General features: G+C 43.0%; 1 protein-coding gene across 1 annotated transcript in view; it reads left to right on the top strand.

The window, feature by feature from the left end:
• Nucleotides 1-13,300, top strand: part of ZNF606 (zinc finger protein 606) — a 58,089-nt gene extending 44,789 nt beyond the window's left edge. Inside the window, 4 exon segments of the mRNA XM_068527259.1 lie at nt 5,863-5,989; nt 6,218-6,316; nt 11,387-13,158; nt 13,161-13,300. Of these exon segments, the coding sequence (XP_068383360.1) occupies nt 5,863-5,989; nt 6,218-6,316; nt 11,387-13,158; nt 13,161-13,202 (2,040 nt within the window). The 3' untranslated portion in view covers nt 13,203-13,300.
• The last annotated feature ends 10,517 nt before the right edge of the window (nt 13,301-23,817 follow it).

Raw genomic sequence — 23,817 nt, 5'->3', positions numbered from 1 at the left:
AATGCTGTCATCCCTTGTTATCTGAATAGTCCGATCTTACAAACATGTTGGTTAGTGAAGTTTCAGCTAATGGGAGCCCATTATTTTGATGAATAGGGAAAATAATAATAATATCCCAGCCCATATAAAAACCCCAGCCAGCCCCCCCAAATGTGGAAACTCTCAAACCCCCACTATAACAATCCACCAAAGATTTCTACACAGTAAACATTCACATAAAACACCAATTAATGGAATACTCTGCCTCCATCTTTGGTTGTCTCAAGGATGAGCACAGTTTAGTTATATTTTCCTTCTCTGCTAAGAGCTTGCCCTAAAATATTAGTAAATATTGAAATTCTGAAGATGCCAGAGAGTATATCTGAACTTCCCCAGGTTCCATGAAGGGGCCAGTTGTCAGAGAATTCAGGTAATGCAGGAGCAATCGGATGAGATCCTTAGCTGTCAGGCAAACAGCTAAGACCCAGCTCAGCACCCCCTACATCCTCCCTTAAACCCTCCTGTAGTTTAAACGTGAGGCTGGTGTGTCAGATTTCATAAAGTGCCTTAGAATGTCTAGATAAACGATTATACTTGTGTACAAAGCAACATGTCCAAAAATGTTTACAAGAATTTGGGTGAAACATCTTTGCAAGTCATCCTGGCAGATGGTATTTGGAAAGTAGGAGTTCAGGTAAGGGTTACCTGTGAAATGGAAGGGCTCACTCCTACCTAGGGGGTGGGGCCCTTCTCTGTCCTGCTTCCTTGCTCCTAAGCATTAGGTAACAGTGAGACTTTCGTCTCCCAGCCCCACCTCTTGTCTCCACAGCTGGTGAGACTAGGTGCCTATCTTCTGCTGTCTCTTCTGTTTCATCACCAGCCTCAGTTTTGCATTTTCTTTGCATCCCTAAGGCCTCCACGAGTTGTGGGCCCTGACATTGGGGCGTATTCCTCTGGGGGTCTTTTTTCTTCCTGATTGGCAGTCCATGGGCCCTTCCAGTTTTGATGACATCTCTCAACTCTGAAAATATTTTTTATTTAAATTTTTATTTTGACAAATTCCATAACTGCAGAAAAGTGTAAAAAATGATTAAACAGGGTTCCACTCCAAATTAATCATCGTTAATGTTTTGCCATATTTGCTTTTCGTTCCTTTTAGTCCCCAATCACATTCTTTTCCCACCCTTCCTGACAACAACCACTTAAGATACGTACACAGTTAATCCATTTTCATACGCATATGTAGGTAATAAACTATGTAGACATTATAAGGTAATCTGTTTTTTTTAACAATGCTTTTTCTACATGTAGCTTTTCTACACCTTTCAAGGTCAATTTTGAGGTTCATCCATGTGGTAGATGAAGGTCAAGTACATTCCTTTTGCCACATCAGAGAAGCACACTCTATTCATCTCTTCTGAGAATAGGCTTATAAGTCCTTCCTCCTTCCACCATTTTTCCTATTCCAAGCAAAGCCCTGTGGAAGTTCTTATAGTTTTACTTTGTGCGCACATGTAAGTTTATCTAGGCATACCCTGGAGGCAGCATTTTGCTGAGTTTCAGGGTGTTTGTGTTTTTAGTGTGACCAGTGCTGCCACGTGGCTCTGAAAGGGCAAAGCCCCTTCTCAGTCTCCCCACTCAGAAGGTGCCTATTTCCCTGCATCTTTGCTGCCACTTGACAATATTAATATCGGGTCTTTTATTTTTTGTTTACCTCAAGACCACAAAAGTATATTGCATTATTTTAATTTTCATGTCCTTGATTGCTAGTGAGGTTGAATATCTTTAAATGAGTTATTGGCCATCTGTATTTCCTTCTTTCTCTGTGTGTCTCCCATCCCTAGATTTCTGAATCTCACATTAATATACAGGCATTTCATGCTTTCTGGATCCTGAGTCTTTGCCGTATATGGATTATCTTCTCCAAATCTGTAGCTTGTCTCTATGGTGTCTTTTATCAGTGAAATGTTTTTTGGTATATTTTTGTCAAATATATCTGTCTTTGTTTATGGCTAGTGTTTTGTGTCTTTTTTAAAGAAGTCCTGTATTTTTTAAAAATTCCCTCCTGTTTTCCTTTATATTATTTTTCTGAGGTTGTCTGTTAGATGGCCCCCTGACTGCTGTGTTTTTTATCTCTTCTTCATATTCTCTGAGCCTCTTGTATTATCCTGTCCTATTTTATACCGAATCTTTCCCATCTGGGAATTAGAAGTATAGGTCATTGGAAGTTGGATGTGACTGCTGACTGGATTCTCTGTCCTCTTAGCTGCTAAGTTCGGTCTTTCCACCTGTGCAGATGTTCCTCATGTGTGCAGGGGCCCTCTGGTCTGTCTTTGTTTACCAGAGAAGAGCTGTGAGGCTGTGTCTGACAAATCTGCTTTGTGCACCTGAGCAGGTCTGATTCCTGATTGACCTGCCTCTAGGTCTCTGTCTCTATCTGTCTCTCTCCCTCTCTCTCCCTCCCTCCCCTGACAAGTCTCACTCTAATCTCCATGTGCCTCGGTGGGCCAGGATCACCAGGTCGGTTCTGCTTCCAGTTTCCTGGGTGCACAGCTGGCTGTTAGGCCACAGACCCCTCCCCTCTCCCTGTGTTGGGCTGAAGGGGTCTCAACTCCAGGGTAGTCACTCATCCAGGCAGCCTGAGAACCTCCCACACTCTTGAGTATGAGGAGGGTCCAGGGAGTTTTGCCCACAAGGCAAAGTGGCTGGCAGGGATGTGGGGCAACTGGCAAAGTTGTCCTGAATATAGAGGTCCTGAGTATAGACCTTGCAGCCTGATTCTCATGACTTCAGTGGCATTTAAGCTCAGAGCCCAGAGCCTCTCCTGGGGTCCTGCTTCCCCTGCAGCCCCTTTTAACGTGCAGGCCTGGGGTCTCCTTTGCTCTGTTTCCTCGGTCAGCCACACTCATCTGCTCCCCATCTTGCGGGAATGTGTAGAACACCACATGCCGATGGCCTCTTTGCTGGCCAGTTATGTCGTTTACTTTCTTCAAAAAAACTTTAGGAGATTTTAAAACCCTAAGAGTTTCCTGTTGCCACTATAACAGATTGCCACAAACTAAATGGCTTAGAACAACATGAATTTATTCTCATGTTCTGGAGTCTGAAGTCTAGAATGTGTCTACAGGGCTGTGTTCCTTCTGGAGGCTCAGGGGAGAGGCTGCTTCCTTGCTTTCACTCGCTTCTAGAGGCTACCTGCCATTTCTTGGCTCATGACCCTTTCCTCCATCTTCAGTGTGCATCACTCCGACCTCTGCTTGCATTCTCTCCTTTTCTCTGACGCAGACCCTCCTGCCTCTTTCACTTGTAAGGACCCTTGTGATTTCATTGAGCCCACCAGAAAATCCAAGATAGTCTTCCCATCTCAACATCCTTAACGTAATCATATCTCTGTAACTATGACATCTTTTGTCATATTAAGGTAACAGTCATTAGGACATGGACGTCTTTGGCAGTGCCATTATTCAGCTGACGACAGACACCCACATTCACCAGCCTTAGCAAATGTCACCTTCCAGCTTTCTGCCTTTTCATTTATTCGGACAACCTTTAAAAAAAAAAAAAAAAAACTAGAGTATTTTATAGTGAAGCACAGATACTGTATCATTTCACCCCTAAACACTTCTGTGTATGTATCTGAGACATACATACCTTTTAGAAGATAAACACAATACCTTTATCACACCCAACAAATTAACAACAGTAATTCCTTACTATTACCTAATACCAAGCCCGTATTCACTTTTTCCCACTTGTCCCCAAAATGTCTTTTGCAGTTGGTTTATTCAGATCAGGATCCAAGCAAGGACCACACGTTGCAAGTGCTTCGTGTACTGAAGAAACCAGGTCACCTGTCTTGTTGGGTTGCCTGCTTTTGCCCTTGTGATGTCCTTGGATGAGTTCCTCTATCCCGCTGTCTCCCATAGACTGGTAGTTGAGCTAGAGGCTAGGGCAGATTCAGGCTTTGTATTTTGGACAAGAGTACCTGATAGGTGGTGCTGGGTCCTTCTTACTGTCCTGCATCAGTGGGCACAGGTTGTCTGGTTGGCCCATTTCCAGGTGATGTGATGGATTAGTGGGTGCAGGTATTGTCAGGCTGACCCCTCCATCGGACATTTCCCTTTCTCCCTTTCACCTGTGGTTTAGCAGTCATTGATGATCATTGCCAATGTCCACTATTTTATTAGGGGTTGCAGAATCTCTCTAGTGATTTCATTCCTTCTGTGTCAATTAGATGTGGTGGTTTTGTTCCTTTTTAAGTATGTGTATGGGGATCTGTTGGGGTCTTGGGAAGGGTGGGAGGTGAACTTGTGGCTCAGTCCACCAGCTTGACAGCTGCCACGGTGTGGGTTTGGACTTTGTTAACTATTGAACTTTGAAGCCATCTAAGTAGGTGCCACCCTTCAGGGAGATTAGGGAGCGTGAGACGGGCACACCAGGAGCACCCTGGGCAGGAAGCCTGGCCTCCCAGCTGGTCTCCCAAGTGTGATCACTCTGAAAGTGCATTGAGTTTAGGTATGGTGCACACTTAGGTTTTGTGCACTTCTCTACCCGAATGTTACATTTAAGTAAAAAAAGTTTACCCCAAAAATGTAGAAGCAGCAGCCAGTAAGGAAACTGAGGCCTGGGCATGTCTGTAAGAGGAAAATCAAAAAATTGGAATTGAGGAGTCCAAGGTTAGGGAGGGTTTCACTAAAGGAGGTTGTGATTAGCAGTTGTAAATGCTTTTTGGAGTTAGAGAATCACTGGAGCAGAAGCAGTTCTGTGTTTCAAGCCAGTCATGTGAAGGTGGAGGAGGAGCAGTTCAGACCAGCAGAGTAAAGTCTACACTGAAGACCAGCATGAGGGCTGACCCTGATCGGAGATGACTCGCAGGACAGAAAGGAAGGCCGCATGCGGGTGGAAGGGAAGTGATTAGCAGGCTGTGAGGAAGTGGAAGGATGCTTGGAGTGGAAGTGCGCTGCGCGTGTATCCATTCAGTGGGTGTTTGTCCTGGGGATGATTCTGCACTGACATGGAGGGGAGGACCGTAGTGAATAGACAGGCCAAGAGGGGGCCCTAGGAAGGAGCAGGGGCTGTGGGGTTTGTCGCTCGCTCACCTCCCATGAAGCACAGCTTGCTCCCCAGTCCCCCTGCCCCACCCTGGAAGTGCCCAGATACCTGAGGCTCACGTTGATGGCTTCAAAGGACTGTAAGGGATGCATTCACTGCAAAAATCAGACTTCCCTTTAGCTTTCTAGTGGGTATTCCTGGTTCTCTTTTTCCTAAAAACATCAGTTTGAACTTTTTCAAACTCAAAGTGCTTTGACAGCAACTGTAAGTGATTCTCTTTGGCTTGGGCTGCTCTGCTCAATCCTGTCTCACCCCTACCTCCAGTCCTTGGGTCGGAGACAGTCTGGGAGTGGAAGTGTCTCTGCTGTGGCCAGGAAGGCGGTCACCCTTCCAGGTCCTAGATCCACACGTGGAGCAGACTTGAGCCCCAGGTTCTCTGGTCTGTGACCAGGGCTCAGAGTCTGCATCCACCCTGGTCCTGATCTCGGTCTTATTAAGTGTCTGCAGTTCCAGAGGAGCAGGAGGAATTGCCCAGATGGGAGTCCTGTCCATACTAGCCAGTGTTAACTAGAATTGGGCAAGATCTTAGAAGAGACCTGCTCATCTTTATTGTGGGCCCAGATATCTAACTCCCTAAGAGTACATCCCAAATGCAGGGTCTTGGGTGGCTCCCAGTGAGACCTGACCCACGTCAGTGAGAATCCTGAACGCATCCAGGACAATTCCTCTATGTACTTTCTCCTCCCCAGGGCTGTCAGCCTCACTCCAGCCCCAGAAAACACTGGAGCGGGGGTGGCTCCGGGCTGAGGAGGAACATGTGTGCTCTTTTAGGAACCAGTGACCTTCAAGGATGTGGCTGTGGACTTCACCCAAGAGGAATGGGGGCAGCTGGACCCTGTTCAGAGGACCCTGTACCGTGATGTGATGCTGGAGACCTATGGGCATCTGCTCTCTGTGGGTAAGGCGGGGACTGCCCAAGTAAACGATGCTGTCCCCCTTGTGATCCCCTATGCTACTCTCTGTTTACAAGCTTACGAGGCCTCAGAAGGGCTGAGATGATCTTGAGCCTTGAGGTTCAAGGACAAAATCCCTATTGCTCATAAAGCATGAAGTGAAGTCATTCATGAAAAATAGGCAAGGGAGGGTTACATGGCTCTACAAGCCTGTGTTTTTCCTCCACATGTAGGGAATCAGATCGCCAAGCCCGAGGTCATCTCCCTGTTGGAGCAAGGAGAAGAGCCGTGGTCAGTGGAGCAGGCATATCCTCCTCAAGGCACTTGTCCAGGTGAGAGCAGACCCCAGGTGGGAGCGAGGAACCTTCCTCCAAGCCCTCCTTGTTTGAGAAGTGGGCTGAGGCTGTGAGGAGTTCACTTCCTCAGAGACGGTCACAGTTCCTTCCAAGGAGCTTTATCCCTTATATTGACTTTTTTCTGCTGTTGATTCAGAGCAAAGATGCCCACCTGTTTAACACGGTAACAGTTTTGTATGCTACAGTTTCCCTCCTCACCTCTCATGTTCTCTGCTTTGTCCCTTTGTCTAAGAAGACTTCTCATTCATTTACCTGCTTTTTAATTTTTTATTGCCAAACTTGTGGCCTGTAGTCACTGACTCTTCTTTCAAAAAAACAAAAAAAAAATTTTTTTAATATAGATAATGTATTTATGTGATTCAAAAAACTCAAAGCTATATAAAATGTGTAAGCTGAAAAAATCTCATTTATACACTCTCCTCTTATCCACATTATTATTATTCTCCAGAGAGACACACACACAGACACACAGACACACAGAGGCACACACAGGTAACCACTTTCCTTTTACTATAAATTTTGGGGTTATTTTATTAGTGGTTGCCCTGGGAATTATAATTAACATCTTAATTTATAACAATTTAGTTTGGGTTACTATCAGTTTAATTTTGATAGTATACAAATCTTTGCTTCTGTATAGCTCTGTCCTCCCTCTTTTGTGCTATTATTGTCACAAATTACATCTGTACATTGTGTCTCAACATAGATTCATAACAGATTTATTTATTTATAATTATTGCTTTATGTAGTTGTCTTTTAAATCAGATAGGAAACAAACAAAAAATGCATTTGTATGGTCTTCTTGTATTTACCTATGTAGTTACCTTTACTGGTGGTCAGTAGTTCGAGTTAGTGTCTTTTCATTTCAACCTAAAGAACTCCTTTTAGCATTTCTTGTAGGGCAGGTTTACTAGCAGCAAACTCTTAGCTTTTGTTTATCGGAGAATGTCTTGATTTCTCCATTTTTGAATGATAGTTTTGCCAGGTATAGAATTCATGGTTGACATATTTTTTTTTCTCTCTGGCCTCCATGGTTTCTGATGAGAAATAAGCTGTTTATCTTGTTGAGGATCCCGTGTCTGTGATGACTTGCTTCTCTCTTGTTGCTTTCAGGATTCTCTCTTTGGCTTTGGCTTTTGAAAGTTTAATTACAGTGTGTATGCATGGGCCTTCTAGATTCGCAGGAATATGTTAGAACTTTTCAAATCTATGGACATCTCACTCCTCAGGTTTTCCTTTCATTTTCTGGTTTGTGTATTGTGTACCCCGTCTGTTTTCCATCACCTCAGACAGTAACGCTTTAAAACATTGCCATTAAATGTTTGACAAATACCTACTTCCTAGAAGTTTTTAGCGCTATGCAAGTTCCCACAAGCCTTTCAAGTGGGGTCTTCCTGGGAACTACCAAACAGGTCAGATAATGACTGTTCTTTGGGAATGAGGCTTTGAAAAAGCTCTAGCTTTGTTCTGTTCCTTCTATCACCAGAAATGTGAGCTGTTATTTTCCAAGGCTACTGCTGAGTTGAGGAGTCAGATGGGATTAGGGTAAGTTAAAATGCCACAAAACTCACCGTTATTATTGAAACTCAGCCGTTTTCCTTGAATAAACTCTCCCTGGCTTGCTGCAAGGCTTTGGTTAATTTAGAGAATTCTGAAGAAACTTATTCTGTCAGGTTTTGCCAGTTTTATGGTTGCTTTTATGGAGTGGTGAAATTTCACTGACGTCTTACCGAGGTTAATTACTTGCAATAATTTCTATTGTTTGTTTCCTGAGTTTCTTTATGCAACTATAAGCGTATAGGCATATGTAGTTACTTTTCACCTTTCCAAAGGTAGAATACAATACATATCGTTCTGTATCTTGTTGTTTTTAATTTAACGATGTACAATGGCCCCCTCTTGAGTCCTGAAGTTGGACATCTTCCCATCTAGTGAAGTGGACTTTTGTGGAGTCTTACCAGTTGCCTCCTATCTGGATCTGAAACCTTCCACCAAGGAGTCATGAATTCCAGTAGCTTTAATGGTCAGTGCTGACCATTCTAAGTAACTGTCCTGAGCCCTGTGGTTCCACCACCTCCATCCTTACACTTCTGCCTTCTTGGAAATCATCTCAGCTGTCTCCTTGATCTTGATAGAACCAGGAATCTCGGCTCTCCCTTCTAGATTGTTTCCCCGTCTTCCTGATCTATATCCCTGATGCCAACCTTCTGTGAGTCTGCTAAGCTGGAAGTGGGGAAGTCATCCTGACTCCCTGCTCTTTCCTCTCTAAGAAGTAATCTCTTGTCTGACTTCTGAGATTTTCTTCCTCTGAAATGTCAGCTGTGTCATTCAGCTTCCACCAACATCACCCTCAGGTAGGCACCCTCATAAAATTCCAGCTCAAGTTGGTGAGTGAATTATTATTTGTTATTAGCCCCCTCAGATGTTATTTCTAGATTTATATCCCTGAAATCTTCCATTATGAGGTCTCTGCCAGTAAACCTACAGTGACTTGAGTTGCCTTTTAAATAACTCTGACCGGATTTCAAGACCTTCCAATTTTTTTCTATTATTTTGCTCATTTCCTGACTAGTTCCTGCAGTTTACTCAGCTGGCATCCTTAAGGCCCTCCTTACATTTCAGTCACATCACGCATGCCTTTGCTCATGCCATACCAGCAGTCTGTCTGTATATGAGCCATGCCCGAAGACTGAGCTCATGTCATTTCTCTTGTGTGAAACCTTCCTTGATTCCTTCTGTCGTGGTCTCCTTTTCTGACCTCCCATCCGCTTAGCATCTACAACCCCACAAACTCTCAGTGATGTAATATGTGTATTCATAACTGTTTAGATCGTCATCTCATCACATAGATTATAATTTACAGGTGGAAGAGACACTCAGGCCATAAGTACTGAGTATGAAGCTGGACGGACATTGTTTATCTAATCAGTGACTTGGTCAGCTACCATTTTTTAAAGTTTCTACTGGAAAAATTCAAAAGTTGTTTGAAGATCATTCCCTAACTACTAGGAGCTAAGCTTAAAATTGATAGTAAGTGCCATTTCTTGAGCAGAGTAGGATCTCTCTCTGTTGTAATGGACTTGGGTAGTAAAAGGGGGAAAATGGTGTATAGTGAAGAAAGAAGAAAAACCTGAAGAAAGAGGACAAGGGTCTAGGCCCTGTTGGGTACCTGCAGCATTAGACCCTGTGGTATGCTGAATAATGATACCCGCCCCCGCAAAATGTCCACATCTGAAACTTGTGAATATGGTGCTTTATATGGCAAAAGAGACTTTTTCAGATGTGAATTAAACTAGGGATCTTGAGATAGATTATCTTGGATCGTCTGGATGGGCCCATGTTATCATGAGGTCGTTCTAAGAGTGAGGCAGGAGTGTCAGAGACACAGAGATGTGACTGACAGAAGCAAAGGTTGGAATGATATACTTTGAAGATGGAGGGGGGAGCTACAAGCCAAAGAATGCAGGCAGCTTTTAAAGCTGGAAAAGGCAAGGATGTGGATTTTCCCCTAGAGCTTCTGAGGAAAGCTATCTTGATTTTAGCCCAGTGAAAGCCATTTAGAACTTCTGACTTTCAGACTGTGAGACAGTGAGTTTGTTATTTTAAGCCACTACATGTGTGGTAATTTGTTACAGCTGCAATAGGAAACTAATACAGACCCCTGTTGTTGGAGGACTGATACCTCAGCAGTGATGATAGGTAGCTTCCACATATTGAATTTGCCAGACATTTTGCTGGATTCACAATCTCATTTAATCTTCAGAAAAGTCACGTAAGGATAGTGGCAGAGCCAGTACTTAAATACAGATTATCAGACTATAACTCCTGTATCTGCTTCATTGCAGTGTGCTGTCTTTCAAGTCTATCTCTTTTGTCATTATTCTACACATGTTAGAAGAACTTAAGGAGTATCCTGAAACCATGTGATTTTTGCCATTCGGGTGGATGATTTTGTGTTATTGACTGAACTCTGTGAGATAGGAAATAATGTGATAGCTTGAAGCCTTTGTTGGTGATACTTTCTCTTAACCCCATCCCCTTCTTTTTTTGACAGGTGTCAAAGTAGGGGAACAGAAAGGACATTATAACATAGAAATGAATTAGCACACTTTAATAATTTAAACATTAGTTGCTGAGGGGCTGGTTGTTCATCTGTCTTTTGTTAAGCCAGTTATTATTTTTTCACCTTAATAGTATTAAATGCGTCTGGATCCTCCAGACAACCCCCAGGTTCAGTGATTCACTAGAAGGACTCCCTGGACTCAAAAGGCATTATATTCAGAGTAATGGTTTATTACAGTGCAAGGACACAAAGCAACATCAGCAGAGGGTAAAGGTGCATGGAGCTAGGTCTGGAGGAAACCAAATGCAAGCTTTCAGTAGTTCTTTCCCAGTGGAGTTGCAAAGAACACACTTAATTCCTTCAGCAATGAGTTGTGTGAAGTGTCATCTACTAGGGAAGCTTGCCCAAGCCTGTGAGTCCAGGGTGTTTATTGGGGGTTGGTCATTTAGACACACATGACTGACTGACTAATCATGGAAGCTCCAGAACCCCAGAAGGAAAGCAGGTGTTCACCATAAATGTACAAACTATCTAGAGAAGTTGGTACAGTATACTTCAAGGGTTCAAGCATGCAGAACACTCTTATGAGTTAGAACATTCCAGGATCTCAGTCCTTAGGAGTTGGCCGAGGGCCAGTCATGAAACAGGCCTTCTTGGAAATGTGCAAAGTGTGACCAACTCAAGTGTGTAGAGTTAACTCTTTCCTGCACACACGTAATAACTGGTCCTCCTTTTCATGGGAAGATACTCCTAAATGGGTTTTATTCATATTCAGTGCACACTTTGTATTCTGGTGAACTACTTTTGTTCACTTTTTACCATTCTTCTCTTTCCTATTACGATCTTCCTCTGGGTTACAAGTCTATTTGGAAACAAGTTCATGCTTACCTTTTCAATAATATGGACAGTAAATCTTACCTTTTGCACTCTACTCTTAGAAGTTCTTTCCCTATGCTCTCATGGATTTTTTCTGTTTATTTCAGAATGGATGAGAAATCTTGAAAGCAAAGCGTTGATCCCAACACACAGCATTCTTGAGGAGGAACAGTCCCATAGCATGAAGTTGGAGAGATACATATGGGATGATCCTTGGTTCTCCAGGTTAGAAGTTTTGGGATGTAAAGACCAATTAGAAATGTATCACATGAACCAGAGTACAGCTATGAGGCAAATGGTCTTCATGCAAAAGCAAGTACTGTCTCAAAGAGGCTCTGAGTTCTGTGAACTTGGGGCAGGGTGTAGCCAGAGCCTAAGCATTGTTCCATCTCAGAAAGTTTCTCAAATAGAACATTTCTATAAGCCTGATACAAATGCTGAAAGTTGGAGATGTAACTCAGCCATAATGTATGCAGATAAGATTACCTGTGAAAATAATGAGTATGACAAAGCCTTCTACCACTCCATGCAACCTGTTCACCCTGCAAGGGTGCAAACTGGAGATAATCTTTTCAAATGTACTGATGCTGTTAAATCTTTCAATCATATACTGCATTTTGGTGATCATATGGGAATGCATACAGGAGAAAAACTATATGAATATAAGGAATGCCATCAAATCTTTAACCAGAGCCCATCATTTAGTGAACATCCAGGACTTCATATTGGAGGAAACCAGTATGATTACAAAGAATATGAGAATATCTTTTACTTTTCATCCTTTATGGAACATCAAAAAATTGGTACTGTAGAGAAAGCATATAAATACAATGAATGGGAGAAAGTCTTTGGGTATGACTCATTCCTTACACAGCATACAAGCACTTACACTGCAGAGAAACCCTACGAATATAATGAATGTGGGACGTCTTTCATCTGGAGCTCTTACCTTATCCAACATAAGAAAACTCATACTGGAGAGAAACCCTATGAATGTGATAAATGTGGAAAAATTTTTAGGAATCGTTCAGCCCTTACTAAACATGAACGGACTCACACTGGAATCAAACCCTATGAATGTAATAAATGTGGAAAAGCCTTCAGCTGGAATTCTCATCTTATTGTACACAAGAGAATTCATACAGGAGAGAAACCTTATGTATGTAATGAATGTGGGAAGTCTTTCAACTGGAACTCCCATCTTATTGGACATCAGAGAACTCATACTGGAGAGAAACCTTTTGAATGTACTGAATGTGGGAAATCTTTTAGCTGGAGCTCCCATCTTATTGCCCACATGAGAATGCATACTGGAGAGAAGCCCTTTAAATGTGATGAATGTGAAAAAGCTTTTAGGGATTACTCAGCCCTTAGTAAACATGAAAGAACTCACTCTGGAGCAAAACCATATAAATGTACTGAATGTGGAAAATCCTTCAGCTGGAGCTCCCACCTTATTGCCCATCAGAGAACTCACACAGGAGAGAAACCCTATAACTGTCAGGAGTGTGGCAAAGCATTCAGAGAACGTTCAGCCCTCACTAAACATGAAATAATTCATTCTGGAATTAAGCCCTATGAATGTAATAAATGTGGAAAATCCTGCAGCCAGATGGCTCACCTTGTTAGACATCAAAGGACTCATACTGGAGAGAAGCCCTATGAGTGCAATAAATGTGGAAAATCCTTCAGCCAGAGTTGCCACCTTGTTGCCCATCGGAGAATCCACACTGGTGAGAAACCCTACAAATGTAATCAATGTGAAAGATCCTTTAACTGTAGCTCTCATCTTATTGCACACAGGAGAACTCATACTGGAGAGAAACCATATAGATGTAATGAATGTGGGAAAGCATTTAATGAGAGTTCTTCCCTTATTGTACATCTGAGAAACCATACTGGAGAAAAACCCTACAAATGTAATCATTGTGAGAAAGCTTTCTGTAAGAATTCTTCTCTTATTATTCATCAGAGAATGCATAGTGGAGAGAAACGCTTTATATGCACTGACTGTGGAAAAGCCTTTAGTGGTCACTCAGCCCTACTTCAACACCAGAGAAATCATAGTGAAGAGAAACTCTGTGAATTGAATTGATGAGAGATTTTTCTTTTATTGTACATTTGATAACACATTGAAAAAAACCCTATAAGTATAATCAAGAGGGGAAATTTTTAATACGAGTTCAGTAAGACTTCTCCCCTTATTAATCAGTAGAAATTATCTTCGTAGAAGAAACCTGTGAATGAAAAGAATAGGCAAAAGCCTTCCACAGTTGTGTAGCCTTTATTTAACATCAAATAATTACAGTGAAGAGGACACCAGACTCCCCTCGTGGTCCACCAGGAATCCTACTTGAGCAACATGAACGTAGGGAATGAGACATCTTTTAGTAAGAGATCTCAACTATTTGTGGATCAGAGTGCATTGTTAAAGGAAAAACTTTATCCTAGGAAAAGTGTTTCAACTAGAAATACGCTGTTTTGCATCAAGCTGGAATATTGGATGGAAGCTTTACAATAACATTTTGTGCATCATTACGGAAACACAGATTGTGCTATTATAAGGGGAGGGTCTGGGTGCCCTTTAAGGAATAGAATGTGGAATACTAAACCTGAATTTAAGGGAAAAAAAGTGTTGAATGGGATATTTACTGTTGATCGAGATTAACCTTAGAAAAGATTAGTAAATGAGATTACTAATGATGGAAATGTATTGCCCATAAGTATGAGACTGATGTTGTTGGAACAAAAGGTGATACTTAATAACCCAGTGTGTCAGTGACCATGGTTTACTCATTACTGCATTGTTGGACAATTAGTTTGTAATCTGTTTTAGGCAGTCACTGTAAGTTATAATTATGGATACTGAGTCAATATACATAACAAAAAAAGGAATAAAAAGGACACAAAATTGTATATACATATCTACTATAACATCTAAAAAGTGTATATGCATAACGACTGGAAAGACCCATGGATAGATTAACCCAGTTAAGGTTTTTTTTTTAAGTTTTACAAACACATACAGCACTTATCATGTGCTAGACTTTGTTTTCAATACTTTTCAAATATTAACTTGTTCAGTCCCCTTAATTCTATGAGATAGGTACTATTATTATCCCAGTTTTACAAAGGGAGAAACTGAGGCAGAAATCATGAGAAACCTACCTAAGGACACAGTTAGTTAGGAGTAGAAAGATTGTTTGGCTCCAGAGATTGTTTTAACCACTGTATTGCACTGCCTCTGCAGTGATTTTTTTCCCCTAATGTTTTTTTTTTTTATTTTGTTCAGTGTTCTTATGGTAGATATTTGATAATAAAAATCAAATTCCTAAACAATGAGAAGTAAAGTTACCTGGATTTCTGCCCTGTGGGATTTTGGGTAGCATGAGAGCAAAGCTCCCTTTGGAATATGAAGTCTGGATTGGACATTCAGAATCAGTGCATTTTCTGGGCTCTGCGTTCCCTAGAATTTCACCACCTATGACCCTGAAGATTACAGCAGAGCAGGGGCTGGAGGACTCACTGGAGGTTTGGGCAAGTCAGAGGAAATGCCCCTTGATGGGTTTAGAATGCCCTTCATGAGGCAGAGGGCAAGAGACACATCTGCACATGAGAGCACCATTTCTCAAGATCTCCCTAGAATTCAATGTTTATATTTTCTTTATCTTCTCCAGATGAAGAGATTACTTGATAGTAGGGAGGATTCAGAAGGGAAGGGAGCTAATCAGTCATAAAATGAGGAAGTTTCTCTGAGTGCTCAGAGTGGAAAGGGGGCAAGATGGATAGCGTTGGGTGGCGTTTCTTCGGTTCACAAATATTTTCTGTATTTCCCTAAGGTAGGGCTATAATTAGGGGCCAGCAGGCCTTCCTGGATGGGTTTCAAAGGCATTGGTTAGAAATCCAGGGTACAGAAGGTTCATCTAGTTCTCGAGGGGTCCATGACTCTCCAGTGGTTGAGAAAAAGTGGCCTGCTGGTATGGTGGGACTCTGTGCTCACTGTCAGACTCCCGTAGCTGGCGCTTCCATAGGTATGTAACACTGACCCTACCTTAATGTATAGGGGTTGCCCAGTAAAGGTTGCAGGGGTAAATTAATTGGATTTCTTGTGTGATTTGTGCAGAGATCCTTGGAGAGAATAGAGGCAGCACTATTAACCTCTGTAAGAGACAGCAGCCTAATGCATCAAGAGATGTATTGCCAACATATGGGTATTGTATTCTAACACCAAAAGTAATATACTTTGAACCCAGATTCTCTGATTTAGGGACTACAAAGGATTTTGTAAGTCATACACAAATATTCCACAAGCATCCTGGCAAGTTCTGTAACTGTACCACCAAGCTTAGTATCTTTTAAAAAATATTTCTAAATGGGCCTCCTGGACTTCTAAAGTGTCCTTCTAAAAGGGTCCCAGACTTCTGCTTCCTCCTAGAAGGATTCCCTACCTCCCTACCACCTATTACACAACCTTATGTATGCCCAGGGCTCCCAGGTCCCCTCTTATCTCCCTTATTCTAACCCACATGTAGCTCAGTTCATTGCCCTTTTGATCCCCACGCTCCACTCTTCCCCAACTCTGAAACCTGCTGGGCTCAGTTGGAACTCTCCATTCAGCCATCTTCTGCTGTGACTGAAACTTGGGTCTCCCCTCTGCACAGTACCTTTTCTTATGATCCTTGCAGGGAGTAGCTGCTTCATTTGTTGCTTCTAGATTGTTTTCGCTCCCTTCTCTCTAAAACTGAGTTCTGACTCTTGGGACACCAAACTGTCATATCACTCTTGCTTCCCTCTGTTGCAATCACCTTATGAATGGTTCACTCTTCCCATCCGTAAAGATTTCAGCTCTTGCTGTATTGCATCTAAAACCACCCCCATCATAATACTTCCTGATTTTATTGTCCAGGTAGATGATCTTCCTGTGTCCTGACCTCACAGTTCTTTGACCTGTCTGCTCACGGTTTTGTCACCCACCCTGCAACAGACGGTCACTCCCATAGTCATCCCTAGGAGCATTCCATTACCAGTGACTGGAACCTCCCCACCATCGGTTTCAAATGTCTTTTCCTAAGCTCGTTGGCTTTTCAGTACCGAGATTTCAACAATCCCTTCACTGAATCTTCCCTTACGCTTGCTCCCAGCAGACGACTTTGCTTCTTGTTTCCCTGAGTGAATAGAAGCCAGCAGAGGCCTTGCATGACATCTGTCCACCTTCTCTACCCACTTTCCATAATTTCCGTGCCTTCCCACTGGTGCCTGTATATGAACTGACTGGGTTGGCACCAGAGCCTGTCCCATGTCCACTACTCCAAGACATCACTCCAGCAAGTTTCCCTTATCTCTTGTATCCTCAGGTTTTCTATATATACTGGATTATCCCCATGGACATGGAAACATACTTCAAAAAACAAAACAAAAAAGTCTCTGGCTCCTGAATCATTCTCTGCTTTGTTTCAGAAAGCAAAATATTTCAAAAGTTGTCTGTTCTTGCTGTCTTCACTTCCCTTCCATTCTTTCTTTTTTTTTAAAAAAATATGTATTACTTTTGGTTGCATCGGGTCTTAGTTGGGGGCACACGGGATCTTTCGTTGCGGCACATGGGCTTCTCTCTAGTTGTGGCGCGCAGGCTTAGTTGCCTGGCAACATGTGGGATCTTAGTTCCCCGACCAGGGATCGAACCCGCGTCCCCTGCATCGGAAGGCAGATTCTTAACCACTGGACCACCAGGGAAGACCCCTTTCCATTCTTTCTTGGACCCACTCCAAAACCTACCTTGCTGCCAGATGACCTCCACATTGCTAAATCCAGTGGTCAGTTCTGTTTTCTTCCTTGACGTTATCAGCAGCATCTTAGATTCTTAGATAATAGATCATTTCCTCCTTGAAACACGTTCACCTGGCTTTTGGGACTTGCCTCCTGCCTCTCTGGCCTTCATTTCAAGCCCCCTTTGCTGTTCCTTTCCCACCTCCTTCACCTCTTACTGTCAGACTGCCCACTTCCCATCTGCTCACAGTGCCTTGATCTCATCCAGTCTTGAAGCCCTGTAAACACCACTGGTATGCTGATGACTCTCCCTTTAAGGCCACAGTTTGATGAGCTTTGAAAACTGTCAACACCCTTGCAACCACCACTACAATAAAAATAGAGAATATTTGCCCTTCTCCAAAAAGTTCCCTCATGTCTTTTCACAGTTAATCTCCACCCTACCCCAAGACCTGGGCAACCACATGTCTGCTTTGTCAGTACATATTAGAATTGTCTTTTAGAGTTTTATAAAGATAGAATCATACAGTATTCTATTCATATGCTACGTTTGTATCCAGATTCTTTTGCTCAGCATGTTTTGGAGGCTCATCCACGTTGTAGCATTTATCAGTAGTCTACTTTCTTTGCTGAGTAGCTTTCCATTATGCGGATGTGCCACAGGTAGTAGTCATCCTGTTCACCTGTAGATGGACATTGACTTGTTTCCAGTTCTGGGCTAGTGTAAATACAGCCGCTATGGACATTCTTCTTCAGGGCTTTTTTGTGTATGCAGGTTTTCATTTACCTTGGGTAAAAACCTAGGAGTGGAATAGCTGAGTTGTACGGTAAGTAAATGTTTAACTTCATAAGACACTTCTATGGACCTTTTAATCTGATGTCTTTATTCTGTTTTACATTCTGGGAAATTTATCTCTTATTTTTTAATATTTCATTTTTGCCATTTAAAAAGTTTCTCTTTTTAGGACTCCTATTATTTAGATGTCAGTGTGTCTGTGTCTGTTGTTCATATCTGTTACCTGCTCTTTTGTGTTCTCTAGTTCCTTCTCCTTTCTTCCTTCTGTCTGGACATTTCCTCAGCTTGCTAATTTGTTTCTCAGCTGTCCATTTTGCTGCTCATTTCCTCTACTGTGTCTTCATTTCAACCACTATTTTACATTTCTAATATTTCTACTTGGTTCTCTTTTATGTGTTCTTATTCTCATTTCCTATTGTTAGTATCATGCCTTATCTCTTTAAATGTACTTAATTGACTAAGTTAAAATTTTGGTCCATCTGTTCTAATATACGTGCTTCTGGTGGAATCTGTAATCCAGTGTGTTGTTTTTCTTTTTGAAATAGTTATGCTCAGAAAATTGCTTACTGCCTGGCCAGTGAGCACGTTTATTTCTCTTAGGGAAGCAGCTACTCCATCAGTTTTTATGCATACATGAGACAGGATCAGATCCTGGTCCCTGTAAACCCCACTGAACTCAGGGGTGGGAGGATGGATCCTAGGATGGAGAGGTGAAGGCATCAGAAAGCCAATCACTGACTTCTTACCTCACAAGATAGCTGAAATGTGATTCACCAGCCCAGGGCTCTGTGGAGGCAGGGTGGAGAAACATGTGCCTGATGTGATGTAGTCTCTGCCTGTCTCTCAGCTACTCCGAAGCCCTGCCTTGATTCCACTCCTCAGGAAGCCTGAACCAGAGGCTGTGTCACTGCAGCTGTGGGTGATGCTGGACCATCCAGTCAACGAATTCTCCTCACTTTCCACCTCACTGCCCTGTCTTTACTTGCTTCATCGCACACGTCTCTACGGAACATCACCTGGTCTATTTTTTTCCTTCCTTATTGTCCACACCATCTCCCGACACCATACACTAGGCTGTGAGCTCCATGGGGGAGGGCACCTCGTTGGTCCTGGTCGTGCTGTGTCCCTAGTGTCCAGCACAGCACCTGTGGTTCTGTGAGTGCTTGGAACACACCAGCAGGTTGTTGCTTGTGCTTCCCAGCAGCCCGACCTCATCAGGTGGGGTGGCCATGAGTTCTCATCATCCTGGGTCTTCTGACCATGGAGAGGAGACTGGGGGTGACTGTGGGGTGGTGCCCACAGGGAGAAGGGCTTTGCAATCATAGACAGATGGTCAAGAACCCCTGTATGTGGGAGAAGGACTAGTCAGAAGGCTTGACCATAAAATGGGGGGTGGGGGTGGATATCAGAGATGCTACAAATCAGACTCACCTTGTGGGCAGAGAAGTGGCCAGGAATGTGGGCGGTGCTGGGAGCTCCCCAGCAACACAGAGTCTTCGAGTCACGAGGGTCAGGGCTCATCCCAGCCTTCCCTGCAGATGCTGTTCTGTCTGCACAGGCAACACCCTTCCTTGTGTTGTCACAGAGACAATATCCCCCTGCAGATGGAGTGGGTAGCACTTAACGGGCAGCACTGTGCTCAAGGTGGGTCCTCGTGGTGGGAGGAACTGCTGAAGAGTCTAGACAAGTATTTATGCCTTGAGGACGGAGGGTCCCCAGGTGGAGAACTGGGGGCCCGAATCAGAGGGAACCTGATCAGATTTTCCAGCAGGAAGTCACTAAGTTTGGCCTTGCTCCCCAAACTCCTGATCCTAAAAGTCACTTGGGGGCTTATTAAAAATATAGACCTCCTGGCCCCAACCCCGATCCTCTAGACCCAGTGCTCTGGAGATTCTTGTCATGCTGGGAGCAGACATCCAGTGGGACCTGACATGGAAGGAAGCCAGCTTGGATCGGGGTCATTATGGGTCCACCTTGGGCAGGACCCACGCAAGGTGTGAGGGACTCTAACCCGGCCCCATGCAATGACGACACCATAGGAAAAGCCTGGTAGCCCAGGCTTCACGTGGCCTAGAGGGGCAACCCCAAGATCCTCTTCAAAGGGTTCTGGGATAAAGGAGGGGTGAAACCTGGAGGTGAGGGGTGAAAATGTTGAACCTTACCTCCAGGCTCCTGGAAAACAGAGATAGTTGAGTCCCTCCAACCTTTTGTGTTCCAGGAAACGGCTTACTGCGAAGGACAGGTAGGACTCTTGACCCCTCTTTCACATAGGACAAGGCCAGAGCCAGACTCTCCAAATTTCCATTCACTCTCATAAATGATTAGCTAGACTGTCCACGCTGATCAATCAGAACAAAAGTCTGTTGACTTGACTTCACCAAACTTTAGTTCAGCTTCTTCCCTCCCCAAAGACCCTTGAACTCTGACTTACTCCTAAGGTTAAATAAGTATTCGAATGCAGGAAAGTGGCCCCTCTCTAGAACCAGCTGACGGCAAGACATCTCCTGCTGCAGTCTGATCTTCCACTCCCCACACCCGGTTCTTTCTAGCCTTGTTCACTCCTCCCTGTGAAAGAAAGTTCCTTTCTGCGCAACCTTGGAGATGCTTGCAGATCTTACTGTCAGAGTGTTCTCCCTACTGCAACAGTCCCCCTCTCCTTACTGGAATCGTCTTTTTGAATGTAGTCTCTCCTTACCTAAGCTTGATTTTGTTTTCTGTTTGGCAGAAGTTGGCTCCAGGCCCTGCTTCTGGGTCTGGTCAGAACCCACAGCAGGAAGGATGACCTCCCACAAGGCCTTGGTGAGCTGCCCAGACACGCACGAAGGCTGGGTTTCTGTATGGGAACCACTGAGCAACTTTAACCAGGAAGGACAGAAAATGCTTTTGTTTTTAAAGAGGTCCTAGTGGCTGCTGTGTGGATAATGACCTGATGGAGGCAACCGTTACCAAGGAAGGCAAGCGCGGAGGTTACTGTGGTCGTTCCGGCAAGAGATGGAAACTTGGACCAACGTGGTGCAGAAGCGTGCAGAGAAGTGATGAAACGCTTCACCGTACAGATTCAAACCGCTCAGTGAACCTCAGAGCAAGATAAACACAAAGAAACCACATTATTAAAAAGTACTGAAGCCCAAGAGAAAAGGTCATGGTCATGGTGGAGAAGCTTGGATCGGATTTACCTTCTTTCCGGTAGTAATTAAAAACTCCTAACCTTGAGCAAAAAGCTTAAGGCAACTGGAGAACAACCGCAGCAGGAAGAGACTGGTGGAGCCCATCCTCAGTTACCTAGGAGACGCGGCTGGGCTGCACAGCCTTCTGGAAGTTGTGGTCCATAGGCCGGGCCCTGGCCTCCTCGGACAGGGGAGCACCTGTGAGGCTCAGACTACAACTCCCAGAAGGCACCGTGGCGTGCCTCCGACCAATGGGAGCACTCAGGCCGCTGGGAGACAGCGGCCTGTGCGTCCTTCTGGGAGTTGTAGTCCATGGGCTTCACTTAAGATCACCCAAACTCAAAGGCTTTTCTCATTTTTTAAAAATAATAGCTTTGACAGGGAGGGACAAGACAGGGGTAGGTGATTAAGAGGTACAAACTACCGTGTATAAAATAAATGAGTTACAAGGATATATTGTACATCACAAGGGATATGCCAATATTTTATAGTAACTTTAAATGGAGTATAATCTATAAAAGTTTTGAATCACTATGTTGTACACCTGAAACTAATATTGTGAATCAACTACACCTTATTTTAAAAAGAGCTTGGAAGCTTTGAAAATAAATGAGTTGCCAAGCCATGAAAAGACATGGAGAAACATACTACTAAAGAATATATTAAATAAGTATTAATAAGTGAAAGGAGCCAATTTGAAAAGGCTACATACTGTATGAGTCCAACATATGACATTCTGGAAAAGGGAAAACTATTGGGATAGTGAAAATATCAGTGGTTGCCAGAGGGTTGGGGGAGGAGAGAGGGATGAATAGGTGGAGCATAGTGGATTTTTACAGCAGGGCAACTGTGCTGTATGACATTTTATAAGATTGGATACATGTCATGATACCTTTGTCAGAACCCATAGAATTGTAATGCCGGGAGTCAACCTCAACATAAACTAGGGACTTTGATTATGATGTGTCAATGTAGGTTCATCAGCTGTAACAAATGTACTTCTCTGGTGTGGGATGCCATCATGGAGAAGGCTGTGTGTGTGTGTGTGTGTGTGTGTGTGTGTGTGTGTGTGTGTTTGTGAGGGGGCAGAGGGTACCTGGGAACTCTGTTGTGAACATAAAGCTACTCTAAAAAAGAAAGTCTTTTGAAAAAACAATAGGTTTCTTGAGGTATTCACATACCATAACATTAACCTTTTTAAAGTTGTTTTTAGTATATTCACAGTATTGTTCATTCATCACAATTATCTAAGTCCAGAACATTTCATCACTCCAAAAGGAAACCCCATTAGCAATTACTCTACTCCCTATTCATTCCTCCCCCCAGCCCTTGGCAACCAGTAATCTACATTCTGTCTGTATGGATTTTCCTATTTTGGACCTTTCATATAGATGGAATGATATAACGTGGCCTTTTGTTTCTGGATCCTTTCACTTAGCATAATGTTTTCATAGTTCATCAGTGTTGTAGCATAAATCAGTACTTTGCCCCTTTTCTTGGATGAATAATATTCCATCATGTGGATATACCCTTTTTGTTTATCCATTTGTCAGTTGATGGACATTTGGGTTTATAATAACTTTTTGGTTATTATAAATAATGTTATGAACACTGTTTTATGTTCTTTTAGGTGATGGTCAGTCAGGTGCAGCCATAAGAGGAGACACAGGAGAGTAGCAGGAAGAAACAAAGTTTATTATACTCACAGGTCCTAGAAAGACGGAGTTACGGCATGCCACGAAGGTCCACACATGCTGCAAGCCAGGGAGCGGGCTCAACCAAGCAGGTGGGGAGCAGAGAGTGAAGACTAGCCCACAGGCAAGTGTTTTATTAGGGGTGGGGGTAGAATACACAGGAATAGGCATGAGGTATGTCATTGGTGCTTTTGAATGTCACTAGGTCATGTTCAGGGGAGAGCAAAGAGGAAGCCCCTTGTAGCAGGGGCCAGCCTTATCACTTGATAAGCCTGGTCACCTGGGAGGGGTGCTCACAGCCAGTTTGCGGGGATGTTGAGGCAGCAGGAAAATACAAAATTTAAAATTTTACAATACAATGAAATAGGTGAAAGGGGTAAAAAGGTACAAACATCCATTTATAAAATAAGTCATGGGGATGTTATGTACAGCGTCACAACTGTAGTTAATAATGCTGTATTGCATATCTGAAAGTTATTAAGAGAGTAAATGTTTTTATTTTTATTTGTTTTTATTTTTTATTGAAATATAAATAATTTACAATGTTGCATTAATTACTGCTGTACAGCAAGGTGACTCAGTTATACATATATATACATTTTTAAAAAATATATTCTTTTCCATTATGGTTTATCACAGGATATTGAATAGAGTTCCCTGTGCTATACAGTAGGACCTTGTTGTTTATCCAGTCTCTGTATAAATGCTTACATCTGCTAACCCCAACCTCCCATTCCATCCCTCCCCCTTGCAAACCACCAGTCTGTTAAGAGTAGATTTTTTTTTTTTTAATATTTATTTATTTTTGGCTGTGTCGAGTCTTAGTTGCAGCGCGTGGGCTCTTCATTGTGGCGTGCGGGCTCTCTAGTTGTGGCGCGAGGGCTTAGTTGCCCCTCGGCATGTGGGATTTAGTTCCCCAACCAGGGATCGAACCGGCGTCCCATGCATTGCAAGACATTCTTAACCACTGGACCACCGGGGAAGTCCCAAGAGAGTAGATCTTAAAAGTCCTAATCACAAGAAAAAATCTTGTAATTATATATGTTGTGATATGTATATGTGACAGATGTTAACTAGACTTATGATCATTTCACAATACATACAAATATCGAATCATT

This window comes from Eschrichtius robustus, chromosome 19, assembly GCF_028021215.1.
Source record: "Eschrichtius robustus isolate mEscRob2 chromosome 19, mEscRob2.pri, whole genome shotgun sequence".
Classification (NCBI taxonomy): Eukaryota; Metazoa; Chordata; class Mammalia; order Artiodactyla; family Eschrichtiidae; genus Eschrichtius; species Eschrichtius robustus.
This window is presented reverse-complemented; position numbering and strand designations above follow the sequence as displayed.